At 40.8% G+C, this 21,470-nt stretch overlaps 1 protein-coding gene across 2 annotated transcripts; it reads right to left on the reverse strand.

Annotated features, from left to right (window-relative positions):
* Positions 1 to 200: 200 nt before the first annotated feature.
* On the reverse strand, positions 201 to 18,748 carry LOC133548710 (G-protein coupled receptor 22-like). 2 transcript variants are annotated; one of them, XM_061893683.1, is made up of 3 exons: positions 18,572 to 18,748; positions 12,997 to 13,506; positions 201 to 2,042 (listed from the first exon to the last, which is right to left on the reverse strand). In XM_061893683.1, exon 3 carries the CDS (start codon positions 2,036 to 2,038, stop codon positions 728 to 730), a length of 1,311 nt encoding a protein of 436 aa, XP_061749667.1. In that variant the 5' UTR covers positions 2,039 to 2,042; positions 12,997 to 13,506; positions 18,572 to 18,748; the 3' UTR covers positions 201 to 727. The 2 variants fall into 2 exon arrangements, with proteins under 2 accessions (XP_061749667.1, XP_061749668.1); XM_061893684.1 differs by having other exon boundaries at positions 18,412 to 18,748.
* Positions 18,749 to 21,470: the final 2,722 nt, after the last annotated feature.

Consider the following 21,470-nt stretch of genomic DNA (forward strand, 5'->3'; position numbering starts at 1 on the left):
AATAGTGAGTAAGTTGTAGTTCAGCTACATTTAATGGAGAGTAACTGGTTACTTAGCTCGCTATCATTATCCAAATATCTTGCCCATCACCGCTAACAGGACATTTTGTTTTTCTACAGTTTCCTAATTTGCTTGAAAATCTGAGACATTTTTTATTTTTTTGCGGAATAAGCCAAACAACGACAACTGTTGATAACCAAACAGCGCGTCAACCTTCCGCTAAACAGCAGCCATAAATCCTCCGCGTCCGGGTGGCGTCCTCTTACCTACCATTTTCATTTCGGCACGTGCGTAGCAGTGAGGTCAGCGGTCTCCGAGGTCTGGCGGAGGGCGGGGAGGGGCGGCGTGTGGGAGCAAGTGGCCCCGTGATGGATGGCAGTAATCTCACAGCCGTTGGAGTCACAACACACTTTACTTGGGAAGGGTAGCGGGGGTGGGGGGGTGAGGGAAGGGGGAGGGTTAGCGGTAGGAAACCGCTTTAGCAGAGCGGAGAGCCCAATTCGTTATAAATCTACGTGTGCGTTACTAGCGCCCTGGCTAAGTGCTATCGCGTATGTGCCGGAAGATACAAAAAGCCATGCAATAGTACAGTATGTGTCCTACCTATCAATAAATAGTCATAAATTACCCGCCTTTCTGTCAGTTCTATTGCACTTCATATTTACATGACGGCTTTGGACGAACATTTTCCCTTCCCCCACCCCCCGAGTTTTCTGAACGGGTCCCGTCACTCCACGGCCTCGGAGGACAGACAATTCCGCCTCGCGTCCTTGTCCTGGAACGTCACCTTTTTGTTCCTCTTTGGGTCAATCCAGGAGTTGTGGATGATGGCGTTGTTGGGCGTGGGGTCGGCCTCGATGATGGACACCACCCTCTTCTTCATCTTGCTCTTCAGCACCTTCTGGAACTTCTGCCGGGTGAAGGCGTAGAGCAGCGGGTGGAAGATGGTGGTGCCGTACGCCATGACCAGGAAGCCCAGCCGGAGCTTGACCATGAGGTCGCTGGGGCCCACGCTGAGGATGACGGTGTTGAGCACGGTGATGGGCGTCCAGCAGAGAAGGAAGGTGGACACGATCAGGAGGGACATCCTGAAGACCCGTTTCTGGCGCTCCCGCCTCTCCCGGTGGCGCTTCACGGCCCGGCGTAGGGCGATGATGACCGACACCGACGTGCGCATACCCAAAGTGGGGTTGCGGCCGCCGCTGCTCTGGGAGGCGTCGGTGGCCTCCGGCTGGGGGGTCATGGCCGTCATGGAGGGGCGTTTTTTCCGGCGCACCTTCTTCTTCTGGGAGGCGTGGAAGCGCGTGCCGATGCGGATGTTGAGCGCCTGCAGGATTTTGGAGTAGGTGATGAGCATGACCACGGCGGTGAAGAAGAATATGGGAATCTGCGCCATCAGGTGGTAATAGAGACCCAGTTCCGTGTAGTACTGGTTGGGGTGGACCGAGCTCTCCGCCAGGGTCTGGTTGAGTTCCGCATTGGCAAAGAAGCCCACCTCCATGAAGGGCACCAAAAAGCTGACTAAGGACAGCACCCATATGAAGGTCATGAGCGCCAGGGCCCTCCGCATGGTCAGAACCCGGTTGGCCGGTTTGACGGAGATGTCGTAGCGGTCCAAGGTGATGGCGAGCACGTTGGCGGCCGTGGCCACGCTGGCGAAGGAGACGCAGGCCTCGTGGAAGCAGCTCAGCAGCCCGGCGTCCCCCTCCAGCGAGAGCAGGACCACCACCATGGTGAGGGGGATGCAGCAGACGCACACCAGCACGTCCAGGACGTGGAGGTTCATGGTGACGATGTTGCTGACGGAGCTGATGAGGTTGGACTTCATGCAGTAGAGGACCAGCACGGTGAGGTTGGAGCTCAGGCCCAGGAGGATCTCCAGCATGAGGAAGCCCGTGATGGAGACCTGGAAGCTCAGTGGGTAGCTGCAGGGGCCCGGCGCGGCCGGACTCACGGTGTGGGTGAGGGGCTCGGTGTTGTCGGTGACCGTGACGTTGCTCATGGTGGCTTCTTCCTTTGGGCAGGAGATGATATGCATTCTCCTGCGGGCCGGGAGAGGAGACAAGTGTCATTTGGGAGGCGGTCTTGGGCATACCAAATATTGATGGAGATCACATCATCTGCAAATGATTGGCCATTAAACCAGAGAAGTTGCCACGTTGTGTAAAATGGTACATAAAAAACAGAATACAAACATTTGCAAATCCCTTTGAATTTATCGTATTTTTCGGACTATAACTCGCAGTTTTTTTCATAGTTTGGCCGGGAGACTCACAAAATTCAGTTGCTCTCCAGAAAACCTCCCCGGGAGAAATTTTCTCCCGAAAATATCCCGAAATTCAGGCGGAGCTGGAGGCCACGCCCCCTCCAGGTCCATGCGGACCTGAGTGACGTGTCGACAGCCTGTTTTCACGTCCGCTTTCCCACAATGTAAACAGCGTGCCTGCCCAATGACGTTATAACTGTAGAATGATCAAGGGCGAGTTTTTGGTTTCTTATGTGGGTTTATTGTTAGGCAGTTTCATTAACGTCCTCCCAGCGCGGTAACAACACACAACAACAGCAGTCACGTTTTCCTCTACTGTAAAGTTAAAGTTAAAGTTAAAGTACCAATGATTGTCACACACACACACTAGATGTGAAATTATTCTCAGCATTTGACCCATCACCCTTGATCACCCCCTGGGAGGTGAGGGAGCAGTGGGCAGCAGCGGTGCCGCGCCAGGGAATAATTTTGGTGATTTAACCCCCAATTCCAACCCTTGATGCTGAGTGCCAAGCAGGAAAGCAGTTTGGCTGCCGTAAACAGCAATGTTGTGACACTCTTAAACAGGACAATAGTGCCATCTACTGTACATACATATGTGACAATAACATCTCCGGCTTTTAGAGAGTGCAGTGCACGACTCCGCACACAACAAGGAGACGAAGCAGAAGAACGAGGAAGATACAGCCATGGCGACGCCGACGACGAGTAAAATGAAGAAATACGCTTGTAAGTTCCAAGTGGCAACTTATCGGATCTGGATAGTCTTTGGGCCATGCAAGGGAGAGATGGAAGATTCCAGACTCTAGTGCATTTGATGAAAGCACTTTTGTGCGTGCCACACAGCAATGCATCCTCAGAGAGGGTGTTCAGCATGGTTAGAACAATAGTGACAGAGAATAAAACAGGGTGGACGATTTAACCCTTAACTCAACAATGAGTGGATGAGTGTTATGCGTGTGTATATGTGTAAATAAACGAACACAGAAATTCAAGTATTTTTCTTGAATTTCATATATATATATATATATATATATATATATATATATATATATATATATATATATATATATATATATATATATATATATATATATATATATATATATATATATATATATATAGTGGCAGAGAATAAAACAGGGTGGACAATTTAACCCTTAACTCAACAATGAGTGGATGAGTGTTATGTGTGTGTATATGTGTAAATAAATTAACACAGAAATTCATATATATATATATATATATATATATATATATATTTGAAATTATATAAATAACTGGCTTTATATATATATATATATGTATATGTATATTTATATATATATATATATATATTTGAAATTCAAGAGAAATACTTGAATTTCTGTGTTCATTTATTTACACATATACACACACATAACACACATCCACTCATTGTTGAGTTAAGGGTTAAATCGTCCACCCTGTTTTATTCTCTGCCACTATATATATAATATATATATATAATATATAGCTACAATTCACTGAAAGTCAAGTATTTCTTATATATATGTATATATATGGAATACTTGACTTGGTGAATTCTAGCTGTAAATATACTCCTCCCCTCTTATCCACGCCCCTGCCCCAACCACGCCCCCTCACCACCCCACCCCCCACCTCCCGAAATCAGAGGTCTCAAGGTTGGGTGAGACATATACTCCGGAGCGACTAATGTGTGAAATTATTAACACATTACCGTAAAATATCAAATAATATTATTTTTTCTCATTCGCGGAAGAGACGGAGAAAATGTCAGCAATCGTCACACACACACGTCAACCAATAAGAATTCGGCGGGGGAGAGTCATGGCAGAAGTGCATTCTGGATCAAGGAATGCTAACTGCAAAGACAAGATACTTAATGTTCCCAGTGAAAAAACACTTTTTTTTTGTGTGCAAATAATCATGAACTTATAATTTAATGGCAGCAACACATTGCACAGGGGCATTTTTTTTTTTTACCACTGTGTTACATGGCCTTTCCTTTTAACAACGGTTGGGAACTGAGGAGACACATTTTTGAAGCTTTTCAGGTGGAATTCTTTCCCATTCATGCTTGATGCACAGCTTGAGTTGTTCAACAGTTCGAGGTCTCCGTTCTTGGTCCCCGCGACCATGAAAAGGGGAAAAGCGGTAGAAAATGGATGCATGGATATTGTGCCACACATTTTCAATGGGAGACAGGTCTGGACTAAAGGAAGGCCAGTCTCGTACCCGCACTCTTTTACTACGAAGCTACGCTGTTGTAACACGTGGCTTGGCATCGTCTTGCTGAAATAAGCAGGGGCGTCTATGACAACGTTGCTTGGATGGCAACATATGTTGCTCCAAAACCTGTATGTACCTTTCAGCATTAATGGTGCCTTCACAGATGTGTAAGTTACCCATGCCTTGGGCACTAATGCACCCCCATACCATCACAGATGCTGGCTTTTCAACTTTGCGACTAGAACAATCCGGATGGTTCTTTTCCTCTTTGTTCTGGAGGACACGACGTCCACAGTTTCCAAAAGCAATTTGAAATGTGGACTCGTCAGACCACAGAACACTTTTCCACTTTGCATCAATCCATCTTTGATGAGGTCGGGCCCAGCGAAGCCGCCGGCGTTTCTGGGTGTTGTTGATAAATGGCTTTGGCTTTGCATAGTCAAGTTTTAACTTGCACTTACAGATGTAGCGACAAACTGTAGTTACTGACAGTGGTTTTCTGAAGTGTTCCTGAGGCCATGTGGGGGATCCAAGGTCTGAAATATCATTGCTTACGTGCAGTGATTTCTCGAGATTCTCTGAAACTTTTGATGATATTGCAGACCTTCGATGGTCCATTCATCCATGGATTCCCTTTGGGATCGCACAATCAGGCGGAACACAGACCTTCGATGGTGAAATCCCTAATTTCCTTGCAATAGCTGGTTGAGAAAATGTTCTTAAACTGTTGGACAATTTGCTCACGCATTTGTTCACAAAGTGGTGACCCTCGCCCCATCCTTGTTTGTGAATGACTGAGCATTTCATGGAAGCTGCTTTTATACCCAATCATGGCACCCACCCGTTCCCAATTAGCCTGTCCACCTGTGGGATGTTCCAAATAAGTGTTTGGTGAGCATTCCTCAACTATCTCACTCTTTTTTGCCACTTGTGCCAGCTTTTTTTGAAACATGTAGCAGGCATAAAATTCCAAATGAGCTAATATATGCCAAAAATTACAACGTTTTCCAGTTCGAACATCAAGCATCTTTGCAGTTTATTCAATTGAATATCAGTTGAAAAGCATTTGCAAATCATTGTATTCTGTTTTTATTTACCATGATTATCCAACTGAAATACTTAATTTTTTTTTCAGTGTGTAAAGGATATCGCCACATGGGCTCAGGAACACTTCAGAAAACCACTGTCAGTAACTACAGTTTGTCGCTACATCTGTAAGTGCAAGTTAAAACCCTACTATACAAAGCGAAAGCCATTTATCAACAACACCCGGAAACGCTGCCGTCTCCGCTGAGCTCGAGCTTCATGTTACAACTGAGAAACTTAATTTTTTTTCCATAATAATCATGAACTTAGAATTTAATGGAAGCAACATGTTGCAAAACATTTGTGAAATGGGCATTTTTACCACTGTGTTACATGGCCTTTCCTTTTAACAAACCTTAAGTTATAGCTTAAGTTGTTCAACACTCCATGCATCTTAGTTTTAGTTTTTATTACCAAATTTTTCTGGTCTTGACCCTTGTGTATGTACGGGAGGGTTGTACGGTCTACCGGTACTAGTATAGTATCGCAGTACTAATGAATCAAAAACGGTACTATACTCTGTTTGAAAAGTACTGGTTCCCCATTTCTTTTTCTTTTTCAGCGTATCTTTGCCACGTCCTGTAATTGCTGGGTTTTACGAGCAGATGAGCATGTTCGGCAGCGCACACGCACAGAGTACTTACAAGCAGACACAGTGTGTAGACAGAAAAGGGAGAACGGACGCATTTTTGGTCTAAAAAGTAACGATAAAAGTGAAGTTATAACGCTGAAACGCCCTCCAAGGCGACAAATAAAATATGTTTCTTACATGTACCGTTATCACTGGAGGACGAGGAATAGCTAAACTGGTTTCACTACACGCCGTCGGAGGATGCAATAGCTCACTGGCGTCAAAATGTAAACAAATGCCATGGGTGGATCTACAGCTAACAGCCACTGTAATGATACCAAGTACAAGAGCGTATCTGGTCGATACTGCTATGATTACATCGATATTTTTTATCATCGCAAAATCTTTTTTTCTTTTTAAAAAATGTATATTATGTTTATAAACTCACTAAATACGTCTCCGGACACATGAGGACTTTGAATATGACCAATGTATGATCCTGTAACTACTTGGTATCGAATCGATACCTAAATTTTTTAGTATCATCCAAAATACTGTAAAGTATCCAAACGAGAGAAGAATAAGTGATTATTACATTTTATAAGAAGTGTAGATAGAACATGTTAAAAGGGAAAGTAAGCAGATATTAACAGTTCATGAACAAGTTGATTATTAATCAATTTTTAAAGTTTGTCCCTCATAATGTTGAGAAAATAATAGGTAGATAAATGACACAATATGTTACTGCTAATTAGGAGCCTTTGTTTGTTTACTTACTACTAAAAGACAAGTTGTCCAGTATGTTCACTATTTTATTTAAGGACTAAATTACAATAATAAACATATGTTTAATTTAGATTTTGAAATGTATTTCATTTTATATATTTTTTGTAATTGTATTTTACTGTATTTTGTATCTTATATGTGAATTACAAAAATGTAAGTCCCATCTTTAAAACTCATTTATAGCCCCCAGCCTTTAGTTAAGCCCTCTTTTAGACCAGTTGATCTGCCGTCTCTCTTTTCTGCTCTGCCCCCCCTCTCCTGCGTGGAGAGGTTATTCGGTTGACTCCGGTTGTTTATATGCAACGTCAATGGGTTGAGTTTTTCCTTGCCCTGATGTGGGATCCCAGCCGAAGATGTCGTTGTGGCTTGTGCAGCCCTTTGAGACATTTGTGATTAAGTAGGTATGTAAATTAAGTAAGTCAAGTTTAATTGATTGAATATTTTAACGTTGGGTCCCTATCCATAAGCTCTATACGCTTCGAAGGATATCTTTTTACAAAACGGACTCTAATAGTAACAATACTGTAATATAATGATCACGCCTGCAAATAATATGTCGCCATGTAAAATCACTATTGCTAATCTTTAGCATGCCTATGGCAAATCCAATGTAAGTTAGCATCGAGCTAGAGTCAACTGCTTGTTTCCTGTTTCAAGTGTTTTTTTTCCCTTTTTAAGTGTTTTGTTTCACGTTTCAGGTATTTTGTTTCACGTTTCAGGTGTTTTGTTTCCCGTTTCAAGTGTTTCGTTTCCCGTTTCAAGCATTTTGTTTCCCATTTCAGGTGTTTTGTTTCACGTTTCAGGTGTTTTGTTTCCCTTTTCAAGTGTTTTGTTTCCCGTTTCAAGTGTTTTGTTTCCCGTTTAAGGTGTTTTGTTTCACCTTTCAGGTGCTTTGTTTCACGTTTCAGGTGTTTTGTTTCCTTTTTCAAATGTTTTGTTTCACGTTTCAGGTTTTTTGTTTCATGTTTCAAGTGTTTTGTTTCAAGTTTCAGGTATTTTGTTTCACGTTTCAGGTGTTTTGTTTCCCGTTTCAAGTGTTTTGTTTCCCATTTCAGGTGTTTTGTTTCCAGTTTCAAGTGTTTTGTTTCCAGTTTCAAGTGTTTTGTTTCCCATTTCAGGTGTTATGTTTCCCCTTTAAGGTGTTTTGTTTCACCTTTCAGGTGCTTTGTTTCACGTTTCAGGTGTTTTGTTTCCTTTTTCAAGTGTTTTGTTTCACGTTTCAGGTTTTTGTTTCATGTTTCAAGTGTTTTGTTTCATGTTTCAGGTGTTTTGTTTCCCTTTTCAAGTGTTTTGTTTCACGTTTCAGGTGTTTTGTTTCCAGTTTCAAGTGTTTTGTTTCCCATTTCAGGTGTTATGTTTCACGTTTCAAGTGTTTTGTTTCACGTTTCAGGTGTTTTGTTTCCCTTTTCAAGTGTTTTGTTTCCCGTTTCAGGTGTTTTGTTTCCCGTTTAAGGTGTTTTGTTTCACCTTTCAGGTGCTTTTTTTCACGTTTCAGGTGTTTTGTTTCCTTTTTCAAGTGTTTTGTTTCACGTTTCATGTTTTTTGTTTCATGTTCCAAGTGTTTTGTTTCAAGTTTCAAGTATTTTGTTTCATATTTCAGGTGTTTCGTTTCCCTTTTCAAGTGTTTTGTTTCCCGTTTCAGGTGTTTTGTTTCCCGTTTAAGGTGTTTTCTTTCACCTTTCAGGTGCTTTGTTTCACGTTTCAGGTGTTTTGTATCCTTTTTCAAGTGTTTTGTTTCACGTTTCAGGTTTTTTGTCTCATGTCTCAAGTGTTTTGTTTCAAGTTTCAAGTGTTTTGTTTCATGTTTCAGGTGTTTTGTTTCCCTTTTCAAGTGTTTCGTTTCACGTTTCAGGTGTTTTGTTTCCAGTTTCAAATGTTTTGTTTCACTTTTCAAGCGTTTTGTTTCCCGTTGCAGGTGTTTTGTTTCATGTTTCAAGTGTTTTGTTTCACAAATTAGGTGTTTTGTTTCCAGTTTCAAGTGTTTTGTTTAATGTTTCAAGTGTTTTGTTTCATGTTTCAAGTGTTTTGTTACATGTTTCAAGTGTTTTGTTTCACATTTCAGGTGTTTTGTTTCATGTTTCAAGTGTTTTGTTTCATGTTTCAAGTGTTTTGTTTCCATTTTCAAGTGTTTTGTTTCACGTTTCAGGTTTTTTGTTCATGTTACAAGTGTTTTGTTTCACGTTTCAAGTGTTTTGTTTCCCGTTGCAGGTGTTTTGTTTCATGTTTCAAGTGGTTTGTTTCACAAATTAGGTGTTTTGTTTCCAGTTTCAAGTGTTTTGTTTCATGTTTCAAGTGTTTTGTTTCATGTTTCAAGTGTTTTGTTTCCTTTTTCAAATGTTTTGTTTCACGTTTCAGGTTTTTTGTTTCATGTTTCAAGTGTTTTGTTTCAAGTTTCAGGAATTTTGTTTCACGTTTCAGGTGTTTTGTTTCCCGTTTCAAGTGTTTTGTTTCCCGTTTCAGGTGTTTTGTTTCCAGTTTCAAGTGTTTTGTTTCCAGTTTCAAGTGTTTTGTTTCCCATTTCAGGTGTTATGTTTCACGTTTCAGGTGTTTTGTTTCACGTTTCAAGTGTTTTGTTTCACGTTTCAGGTGTTTTGTTTCCCTTTTCAAGTGTTTTGTGTCCCGTTTCAGGTGTTTTGTTTCCCGTTTAAGGTGTTTTGTTTCACCTTTCAGGTGCTTTGTTTCACGTTTCAGGTGTTTTGTTTCCTTTTTCAAGTGTTTTGTTTCACGTTTCAGGTTTTTTGTTTCATGTTTCAAGTGTTTTGTTTCAAGTTTCAAGTGTTTTGTTTCATGTTTCAGGTGTTTTGTTTCCCTTTTCAAGTGTTTTGTTTCACGTTTCAGGTGTTTTGTTTCCAGTTTCAAATGTTTTGTTTCACGTTTCAAGTGTTTTGTTTCACATTTCAAGTGTTTTCTTTCACGTTTCAGGTGTTTTGTTTCCAGTTTCAAGTGTTTTGTTTCCCGTTTCACGTGTTTTGTTACCCGTTTCAAGTGTTTTGTTTCACATTTCAGGTGTTTTTTTACATGTTTCAAGTGTTTTGTTTCACGTTTTAGGTGTTTTGTTTCACGTTTCAGGTGCTTTGTTTCACCTTTCAGGTGTTTTTTTCCCCCTTTTTAAGTGTTTTGTTTCACGTTTCAGGTGTTCTGTTTCATGTTTCAAGTGTTTTGTTTCACGTTTCGAGTGTTTTGTTTCCCTTTTCAAGTGTTTTGTTTAACGTTTCAGGTGTTTTGTTTCATGTTTCAAGTGTTTTGTTTCACGTTTCAAGTGTTTTGTTTCACAATTTAAGTGTTTTGTTTCCAGTTTCAAGTTTTTTGTTTCTTCTCTTTTCAAGTGTTTTGTTTCATGTGTTTCAAGACAATGCCAAGCCACGTGTTACAACAGCATGGCTTCATTGTAAAAGAGTGTGGGTACTAGACTGGCCTGCCTGTAGTCCAGACTTGTCTCCCATTGCAAATGTGTGGCGCATTATGAATTCTAAAATACCACAACGGAGACCCCGGACTGTTGAACAACTTAATCTGTATATCAAGCAAGAATGGGAAAGTATTCCACCTGACATGCTTCAAAAATGTGTCTTCTCAGTTCCCAAACGTTGTTAAAAGGAAAGGCCATGTAACACAGTGGTAAACATGCCCCTGTGACAACTTTTTTGCAATGTGTTGCTGCCATTAAATTCTAAGTTATTGATTATTTGAAAAAAAAAAGGAAAAAAAAAGAAAAAGTTTCTCAGTTATAACACGATGCCTACGGCGTTTTTGGGTGTTGTTGATAAATGCCTGTGGATTTGCATAGCAGAGTTTTAACTAACAATTACAGATGTAGCGACCAATTGTAGTCACTGACAGTGGTTTTCTGAAGTGATCCTGAGCCCATGTGACGATATCCTTTACACACCGATGTCGCTTTTTGATGCGGCAGCGCCTGAGGGATCCAAGGTCTGTAATATCGTGGCTTACGTGCGGCGATTTCTCCAGATTCTCTGAACCTTTTGATGATATTTCGGAGCAGGGATGGTGAAATCCCTAAATTTGTTGCGATTTTCGGTTGACAAATGTTGTCCTTAAACGCATTTGTCCACAAAGTGGTGACCCTCGCCCCGTCCTTGTTTGTGAATGACTGAGCATTCCACATGTAAAATCACCAATGCTAATCTTTAGCATGCCTATGGCAAGTCCAATGTAAATTAGCAACGAGCTAGGGTCAACTGCTTGTTTCATGTTTCAAGTGTTTTGTTTCCCTTTTCAAGTGTTTTGTTTCCCGTTTCAGGATTTTTGTTTCACGTTTCTATTGTTTGGTTTCACGTTTCAGGTGTTTTGTTTCACGTTTCAGGTGTTTTGTTTCCCTTTTCAGGTGTTTTGTTTTCACGTTTCAGGTGTTTTTTTTACCTTTTCAAGTGTTTTGTTTCACCGTTCAGGTGTTTTGTTTCCCTTTTCAAGTGTTTTGTTTCATGTTTCAGGTGTTTTGTTTCCATTTTCAAGTGTTTTGTTTCACGTTTCAGGTGTTTTGTTTACCTTTTCAAGTGTTTTGTTTCACCGTTCAAGTGTTTTGTTTCCCTTTTCAAGTGTTTTGTTTCACGTTTCAGGTGTTTTGTTTCCCTTTTCAAGTGTTTTGTTTCACGTTTCAGGGTTTTTGTTTCCCTTTTAAAGTGTTTTGTTTCACGTTTCAGGTGTTTTGTTTCCCTTTTCAAGTGTTTTGTTTCATGTTTCAGGGTTTTTGTTTCACGTTTCAAGTGTTTTGTTTCACGTTTCAGGTGTTTTGTTTCATGTTTCAGGTGTTTTGTTTCACGTTTCCGGTATTTTGTTTCACTTTTTAAGTGTTTTGTTTCCAGTTTCCGGTGTTTTGTTTCCCTTTTCAAGTGTTTTGTTTCACGTTTAAGGTGTTTTGTTTCACGTTTCAGCGTTTTTGTTTCACGTTTCAGGTGTTTTGTTTCCCTTTTCAAGTGTTTTGTTTCACGTTTCAGGTGTTTTGTTTCACGTTTCAGGTGCTTTGTTTCCCGTTTCAGGTGTTTTGTTTCCCGTTTCAAGTGTTTTGTTTCACGTTTCAGGGTTTTTGTTTCCCGTTTCAGGTGTTTTGTTTCACGTTTCAGGTGTTTTGTTTACCTTTTCAAGTATTTTGTTTCACCGTTCAAGTGTTTTTTTTCCCTTTTCAAGTGTTTTGTTTCACGTTTCAGGTGTTTTGTTTCACGTTTCAAGTGTTTTGTTTCATGTTTCAAGTGTTTTGTTTGACGTTTCAAGTGTTTTGTTTGACGTTTCAGGTGTTTTGTTTCCCTTTTCAAGTGTTTTGTTTCACGTTTCAGGGTTTTTGTTTCCCGTTTCAAGTGTTTTGTTTCACGTTTCAGGTGTTTTGTTTCATGTTTCAGGTGTTTTGTTTCACGTTTCCGGTATTTTGTTTCACTTTTTAAGTGTTTTGTTTCCAGTTTCAAGTGTTTTCGTTCCCTTTTCAAGTGTTTTGTTTCACGTTTAAGGTGTTTTGTTTCACGTTTTAGGTGTTTTGTTTCCCTTTTCAAGTGTTTTGTTTCACGTTTCAGTTGTTTTGTTTCCCGTTTCAAGTATTTTGTTTCACGTTTCAGGGTTTTTGTTTCCCGTTTCAAGTGTTTTGTTTCACATTTCAGGTGTTTTGTTTCCCGTTTCAAGTGTTTTTTTTCACGTTTCAGTTGTTTTGTTTCACGTTTCAGGTGTTTTGTTTGTCTTTTCAAGAGTTTTGTTACACGTTCCCAATTAGTCTGTCCACCTGTGGGATGTTCCTAATAAGTGTTTGATGAGCGTTCCCTCAACTTTCTAAGTCTTTTTTGCCACTTGTGCCAGCTTTTTTATTGTAATTATTTTTTTAAACAGGTTATAGGCATTCAATTCCAAATGAGCTAATATTTGCCAAGCCCCTCCCCCCAAAAAAGTTTACAATTTGCGGTTTATTCAATTAAATATAAGGATTTGCAAACCATTGTATTGTGTTCTTATTTACCATTTACACAACGTGACAACTCCACTGCTTTTGGGGGTTTTGTATTAAAACCTGAGGTGAAATAATTGGTTCGGAGTTATAATAAAAAAGTGGTCATACCCTTCCAGGACTATCTGAGCGGCAGGGGGGCGGAGTCAGGCGTCCGTGAGGGATCCGTCGGGCGGAGCATGGCGTCCCAACGTAGCCTTGAAAGAGATTCACCTGGTTTGGCGGCCTAAAGTCCCCTTACGGACTCCTGGTGGACCGAGGGAAAGAACTGGTCCCGCTTTGTCGTGTCACGGTATCCCCATCCAGGAGAGGAAAGCCGGACCAGAAACATACCAGGATTCCTCAAGACCATGAAAACCAGAGTCATATCCATGAGTTCCAAGACTCGGTCAGTCATCACCGTGTCCGTGCCCGGACTCATGCCTCCCCCCCAAGCCCCCCAGATCAATCCTCCACGGTCCGGTCCCCTCCTCTCGATCCCTGGCACATCCGGTACAGGTCCTCGATCACGGCAGATTGGCGAAGCACTCAGGATGGCGTGCCGCCGCCATGGCGGACTGTATCCGTCACGGGGGAGACGGGGATGGATCGGAGAGTTCAGAAGGGGTTTTTCCACAGTACCTGAGGAGAGAGAGGGGGAAAAAAGCCAGTAAATAAGGAGAGGGTGAGCAGAAAATGAACACATATGTTTAGGACTCGATTGCACACGCAAAAAGTGCAAAGTGGATTGCACCTGTCAAGTTTGCAAGTTCTGCATCAACCTCTTCTAGAGTTGTACGGTATACCAATACTAGTACAGTACCGCCATAATAACGAATCATATTCGGTACTATACCGCCTCTAAAAAAAGTACCAGTTCTCCCTCCCTCCCGCGCCCCCGAGTCATCAATATTGCCGGTTTTACAAGCAGAGGAGCGTGTTCGGCAGTGCACGCATACAGATGCAGTGTGTAGACAGGAAATAGACAGAGAATAATTTCGCCACAGCTAGTGTGTGTGTGTGTAACAATCATGGGTACTTTAACTTTAACTTTGCAGATTTTTTTTGGGTGGATTGCACATGCAGTTTAGCACGTGGTATCCTATATGGGTTGTCAAATGGCAGTCATTACACGGCCGTATCGCGCACTTGGCATTTTTAAGTTAAAGTACCCATGATTGACACACATGTTAACACATCATGTTAAGTTTACAGTACGCAACATTTTTGGGGGGGAGATTGCACACGCAGTTTAGCACGTGGTATCCTATATGGGTTGTCAAAAGCCAGTCATTACCTGGCCGTATCGCGCACTTGTCACTTTTAAGTTAAAGTACCCATGATTGTCACACACTTCATGTTAACTCTACAGTACGCAACATTTTTTTGGTAGATTGCACGCACAGTTTTGCACGTGGTATCCTAAATGGGTTGTCAAATGGCAGTCATTACACCGCCGTATCGCGCACTTGGCACCTTTAAGTTAAAGTACCCATGATTGTCACACACACACTTCATGTTAACTTAACAGTACGCAACCTTTTTTTTTGGTAGTTTGCACATGCAGTTTAGCACGTGGTATCTTAAACGGGTTGTCAAATGGCAGTCATTACACGGCCGTATCATGCACTTGGCATCTTTAAGTTAAAGTACCCATGATTGTCACACACACACTTCATATTAACTTTACAATACGCAATATTTTTTTGGTAGATTGCACACGCAGTTTAGCACGTGGTATCCTAAATGGGTTGTCAAATAGCAGTCATTATACAGCTGTATCGCGCACTTGTCACCTTTAAGTTAAAGTACCCATGAGTGTCACACGCATACACTTCATGTTAACTTTACAGTACGCAACCTTTTTTTGGTAGATTGCACACGCAGTTTAGCACGTGGTATCCTAAATGGGTTGTCAAATGGCAGTCATTACACCGCCGTATCGCACACTTGACACCTTTAAGTTAAAGTACCCATGATTGTCACACACACACTTCATGTTAACTTAACAGTACGCAAAAATTTTTTTTGGGGTAGATTGCAAACGCAGTTTAGCACGTGGTATGCTAAATGGGTTGTCAAATGGCAGTCATTACACCGCCGTATCGCGCACTTGGCACCTTTAAGTTAAAGTACCCATGATTGTCACACACACACTTCATGTTAACTTAACAGTACGCAACATTTTTTTTTGGTAGTTTGCACATGCAGTTTAGCACGTGGTATCTTAAACGGGTTGTCAAATGGCAGTCATTACACGGCCGTATCATGCACTTGGCATCTTTAAGTTAAAGTACCCATGATTGTCACACACACACTTCATGTTAACTTTACATTTGTCATTATTTTTTTTGGTAGATTGCACGTGCAGTTTAGCACGTGGTATCCTAAATAGTTGTCAAATGAAAGTCATTACACCGCCGTATTGCGCACTTGGCACCTTTAAGTTAAAGTACCCATGATTGTCACACACTTCATGTTAACTTTACAGTACGCAACATTTTTTTTTTTGGTAGATTGCACACGCAGTTTAGCACGTAGTATCCTAAATGGGTTGTCATATGGCAGTCATTACACAGCCGTATCGCGCACTTGGCACCTTTAAGTTAAAGTACCCATGATTGTCACACACACACTTCATGTTAACTTTACATTTGTCATTATTTTTTTTGGTAGATTGCACGTGCAGTTTAGCACGTGGTATCCTAAATAGTTGTCAAATGAAAGTCATTACACCGCCGTATTGCGCACTTGGCACCTTTAAGTTAAAGTACCCATGATTGTCACACACTTCATGTTAACTTTACAGTACGCAACATTTTTTTTTTTGGTAGATTGCACACGCAGTTTAGCACGTAGTATCCTAAATGGGTTGTCATATGGCAGTCATTACACAGCCGTATCGCGCACTTGGCACCTTTAAGTTAAAGTACCCATGATTGTCACACACACACTTCATGTTAAGTTTACATTTGTCATTATTTTTTTTGGTAGATTGCACGTGCAGTTTAGCACGTGGTATCCTAAATAGTTGTCAAATGAAAGTCATTACACCGCCGTATTGCGCACTTGGCACCTTTAAGTTAAAGTACCCATGATTGTCACACACTTCATGTTAACTCTACAGTACGCAACATTTTTTTGGTAGATTGCACGCACAGTTTTGCACGTGGTATCCTAAATGGGTTGTCAAATGGCAGTCATTACACCGCCGTATCGCACACTTGACACCTTTAAGTTAAAGTACCCATGATTGTCACACACACACTTCATGTTAACTTAACAGTACGCAAACATTTTTTTTGGGGTAGATTGCAAACGCAGTTTAGCACGTGGTATGCTAAATGGGTTGTCAAATGGCAGTCATTACACCGCCGTATCGCCCACTTGGCACCTTTAAGTTAAAGTACCCATGATTGTCACACACACACTTCATGTTAACTTAACAGTACGCAACATTTTTTTTTGGTAGTTTGCACATGCAGTTTAGCACGTGGTATCTTAAACGGGTTGTCAAATGGCAGTCATTACACGGCCGTATCATGCACTTGGCATCTTTAAGTTAAAGTACCCATGATTGTCACACACACACTTCATGTTAACTTTACAATACGCAATATTTTTTTGGTAGATTGCACACGCAGTTTAGCACGTGGTATCCTAAATGGGTTGTCAAATAGCAGTCATTATACAGCTGTATCGCGCACTTGTCACCTTTAAGTTAAAGTACCCATGAGTGTCACACGCATACACTTCATGTTAACTTTACAGTACGCAACCTTTTTTTGGTAGATTGCACACGCAGTTTAGCACGTGGTATCCTAAATGGGTTGTCAAATAGCAGTCATTATAAAGCTGTATCGCGCACTTGTCACCTTTAAGTTAAAGTACCCATGAGTGTCACACGCATACACTTCATGTTAACTTTACAGTACGCAACCTTTTTTTGGTAGATTGCACACGCAGTTTAGCACGTGGTATCCTAAATGGGTTGTCAAATGGCAGTCATTACACCGCCGTATCGCACACTTGACACCTTTAAGTTAAAGTACCCATGATTGTCACACACACACTTCATGTTAACTTAACAGTACGCAAACATTTTTTTTGGGGTAGATTGCAAACGCAGTTTAGCACGTGGTATCCTAAATGGGTTGTCAAATGGCAGTCGTTACACCGCCGTATCGCGCACTTGGCACCTTTAAGTTAAAGTACCTATGATTGTCACACACACACTTCATGTTAACTTAACAGTACGCAACATTTTTTTTTGGTAGTTTGCACATGCAGTTTAGCACGTGGTATCTTAAACGGGTTGTCAAATGGCAGTCATTACACGGCCGTATCATGCACTTGGCATCTTTAAGTTAAAGTATCCATGATTGTCACGCACACACTTCATGTTAACTTTACAATACGCAATATTTTTTTGGTAGATTGCACACGCAGTTTAGTATGTGGTATCCTAAATGGGTTGTCAAATAACAGTCATTATACAGCTGTATCGCGCACTTGGCACCTTTAAGTTAAAGTACCCATGATTGTCACACACACACTTCATGCTAACTTAACAGTACGCAACATTTTTTTTTGGTAGTTTGCACATGCAGTTTAGCACGTGGTATCTTAAACGGGTTGTCAAATGGCAGTCATTACACGGCCGTATCATGCACTTGGCATCTTTAAGTTAAAGTATCCATGATTGTCACACACACACTTCATGTTAACTTTACAATACGCAATATTTTTTTGGTAGATTGCACACGCAGTTTAGCACGTGGTATCCTAAATGGGTTGTCAAATAGCAGTCATTATACAGCTGTATCGCGCACTTGTCACCTTTAAGTTAAAGTACCCATGAGTGTCACACGCATACACTTCATGTTAACTTTACAGTACGCAACCTTTTTTTGGTAGATTGCACACGCAGTTTAGCACGTGGTATCCTAAATGGGTTGTCAAATGGCAGTCATTACACCGCCGTATCGCACACTTGACACCTTTAAGTTAAAGTACCCATGATTGTCACACACACACTTCATATTAACTTTACAATACGCAATATTTTTTTGGTAGATTGCACACGCAGTTTAGCACGTGGTATCCTAAATGGGTTGTCAAATGGCAGTCATTACACCGCCATATTGCGCACTTGTCACCTTTAAGTTAAAGTACCCATGATTGACACACACACACTTCATGGTAACTTTACAGTACGCAACATTTTTTTGGGTAGATTGCACACGCAGTTTTGCACGTGGTATCCTAAATGGTTTGTCATTTTATCGCGCACTTGACACCTTTAAGTTAAAGTACCCATGATTGTCACACGCACACATTTTATGTTAACTTTACAGTACGCAATGTTTTTTGCTTGGTAGATTGCACACGCACTTTTGCACGTGCTATCCTAAATGGGGGATGTTTAAAGAGTCACTATGGCAGTCATTAAGCACTTGGCACCCTTTAGGACTCTTAAGACCCTTCTGATGTGAGAGCACATGAACAACCAGACCCAAGCCCCGGTTTTTTTCAGACGACACGCACGTTTGTCAAGATGCTCCGAGTCGCAACTTGTCAAGCGCGACACGGGCGACTCGTCAAGGTGAAGAAGCGACACGTCGGCGCCTTGCCTGGGTGGTGATGAGGGGGTGAGTGTGGACCCCGGACCGCCTGTTTGATTCCCGTGAGCGGGGTTCTTGCTCACCGTGCCGATCCGCAGCCCCCGTGTCGCGCCTGCGCTCCCCCGCAATCCGGGTCGCTCGCCTAATCCCGACGTCTTCGCCTCAGCCCGGGGGAGCGGGAGAGTTCGAGTCCGTCCTCGTGCATCCGTGCAGCCCTGGTGTGTGTGTGGCTACTCCTCTTCCTCCTCCCTCCCTCTCTCTCTCCCTCTCTCTCTCTCTCTCTCTCTCTCGCCCTCTCTCTCTCTTTTACTGCAGTGCTCCCCCGCTCCCGATTGGTGGCTGTAATGGCTTTAACCCCGTCCTCTGCTGCCAGGAGAGGAGTTTCCTTTGTCCCCGAGTGATCCTGGCATGGACGGGAAAAGGGGGGTGGGAATGGGGGGGTGATTCGACGCTAACTTTAGCGCTAGCGATAGCATGCTAACTTTTTTTTTTTTTTTTGCTAATTTCGTAGCCGTAATCGACTAACTTGCAAAGCTCGTTTTGCGGTGGTGCCGCTCAGTCACATCACTTGAAACATGCTAACTGTTAGCATGCTATAATTAGCACACTACCAAGAGTATGCATTTTTTTTGGTAGCTAATGCATCCTGTTAGTATGCTAACCTTTTTTAGCTCATATAAAAAATTGATACCTAAAGAAAATGCTCACTGTTGTTAGCATGCTAATTTTTTTTAAAGCTAAATTGGACTTTTAGCATGCTACAGTTTGCACACTACCAAGAGTATGCATTTTTTTTGGTAGCTAATGCATCCTGTTAGTATGCTAACCTTTTTTAGCTCATATAAATAATTGATACCTAAAGAAAATGCTCACTGTTGTCAGTTGAGTATGCATTCTAACTTCTTTTTAAAGCTAAATTTGACTTTTAGCATGCTACAGTTTGCACAATACCAAGAGAATGCAACATTTTCTGTAGCTAATGCATCCTGTTAGTATGCTAACCTTTTTTAGCTCATATAAATAATTGATGCCTAAAGAAAATGCTCACTGTTGTCATTTGGCTGGCATACAAACTTTTTTTTTTTTAGCTAAATTTGACTGCTAGCACGCTACAGTTAGCACATTACCAAGGGTATGTAATGGTTTTGTAGCTAATGCATCCTGTTAGTATGCTAACCTTTTTTAGCTCATATAAATAATTGATGCCTTAAGAAAACGCTCATCGTTGTCAGAGTACTAGCATGCTAACTTTTTTTTAAAGCTAAATTTGACTGCTAGCATGCTACAGTTTGCACACTACCAAGAGTATGCAACATTTTCTGTAGCTATTGCATCCTGTTAGTATGCTAACCTTTTTTTTAGCTTATATAGATAATTGATGCCTAAAGAAAATGCTCACTGTTGTCAGTTGGCTAGCATGCTAACTTTTTTTTAAAGCTAAATTTGACTTTTAGCATGCTACAGTTTGCACACTACCAAGAGAATGCAACATTTTGTGTAGCTAATGCATCCTGTTAGTATGCTAACCTTTTTTAGCTCATATAAATAATTGATACCTAAAGAAAATGCTCACTGTTGTCATTTGGCTAGCATACAAACTTTTTTTTTTTAGCTAAATTTGACTGCTAGCATGCTACAGTTAGCACATTACCAAGGGTATGTAATGGTTGTGTAGCTAATGCATCCTGTTAGTATGCTAACCTTTTTTAGCTCATATAAATAATTGATGCCTAAAGAAAACGCTCATTGTTGTCAGTTTACTAGCATGCTAACTTTTTTTAAAGCTAAATTTGACTGTTAGCATGCTACAGTTTGCACACTACCAAGAGTATGCAACATTTTCTGTAGCTATTGCATCCTGTTAGTATGCTAACCTTTTTTAGCTCATATAAATAATTGATGCCTAAAGAAAATGCTCACTGTTGTCAGTTGGCTAGCATACATGCTAACTTTTTTGGGGGGCTAAATTATTTGACTGTTAACACATTACCAAGGGTATGTTAATGGTTTTGTAGCTAATGCATCCTGTTAGTATGCTAACCTTTTTTTTTTTAGCTCATATAAATAATTGATACCTAAAGAAAATGCTCACTGTTGTCAGTTGGCTGGCATGCTAAAATTAGCATGCTAACTTTTTGTTTTAGCTAAATTTGACTGTTAGCATGCTATAGTTACAACACTACCAAAAGTATGCAATTTTTTTTTGTAGCTAATGCATCCTGTTAGTATGCTAACCTTTTTTTAGCTCATATAAATAATTGATATCTAAAGAAATTGCTCACTGTTGTCAGTTGGCTAGCATGCTAACTTTTTTTTAAAGCTACATTTGACTTTTAGCATGCTACAGTTAGCACACTACCAAAAGTATACAATTTTTTTTTTGTTGTTAATGCATCCTGTTAGTATGCTAACAATTTTTAGCTCATATAAATAATTGATACCTAAAGATAATGCTCACTGTTGTCAGTTGGCTAGCATACATGCTAACTTTTTTTGGGCTGAATTTGACATTTAGCATAATACAGTTAGCACACTACCAAGAGTATGCACATTTTTTTGTATTTAATGCATCCTGTTAGCATGCTAACCTTTTCAGCTCATATAAATTGATACCTAAAGATATGCTCACTTTTGTCAGTTGGCTAGAATGCTAAAATTAGCATGCTAACATTTTTTTTTTAGCTAAATTTGATCACATACACCTAAGGGTCGACTAACTTAGGACTTGACACATTTCAACTGTTAGCATGATACATTTTATAGCTCATTTTCAGCCGTGCCTCTCAGTCACATAATTGAAACATGCTGACTGTTAGCATGCCAGAGTTAGCATACTACAATAGCATTCAAATTTTTTGCAAACAAATTCAACAGAGTCATATATCTTGGGACTTGACGGATGCTGCCTGTTATCATGCTAACCTTTTCAGCTCGTTTTGCAGCCGTATAACTTAGAGTTATATAAGTTGATACCGAAAAAAA

The sequence above is a fragment of the Nerophis ophidion genome, linkage group LG03, assembly GCF_033978795.1.
Source record: "Nerophis ophidion isolate RoL-2023_Sa linkage group LG03, RoL_Noph_v1.0, whole genome shotgun sequence".
NCBI lineage: Eukaryota > Metazoa > Chordata > Actinopteri > Syngnathiformes > Syngnathidae > Nerophis > Nerophis ophidion.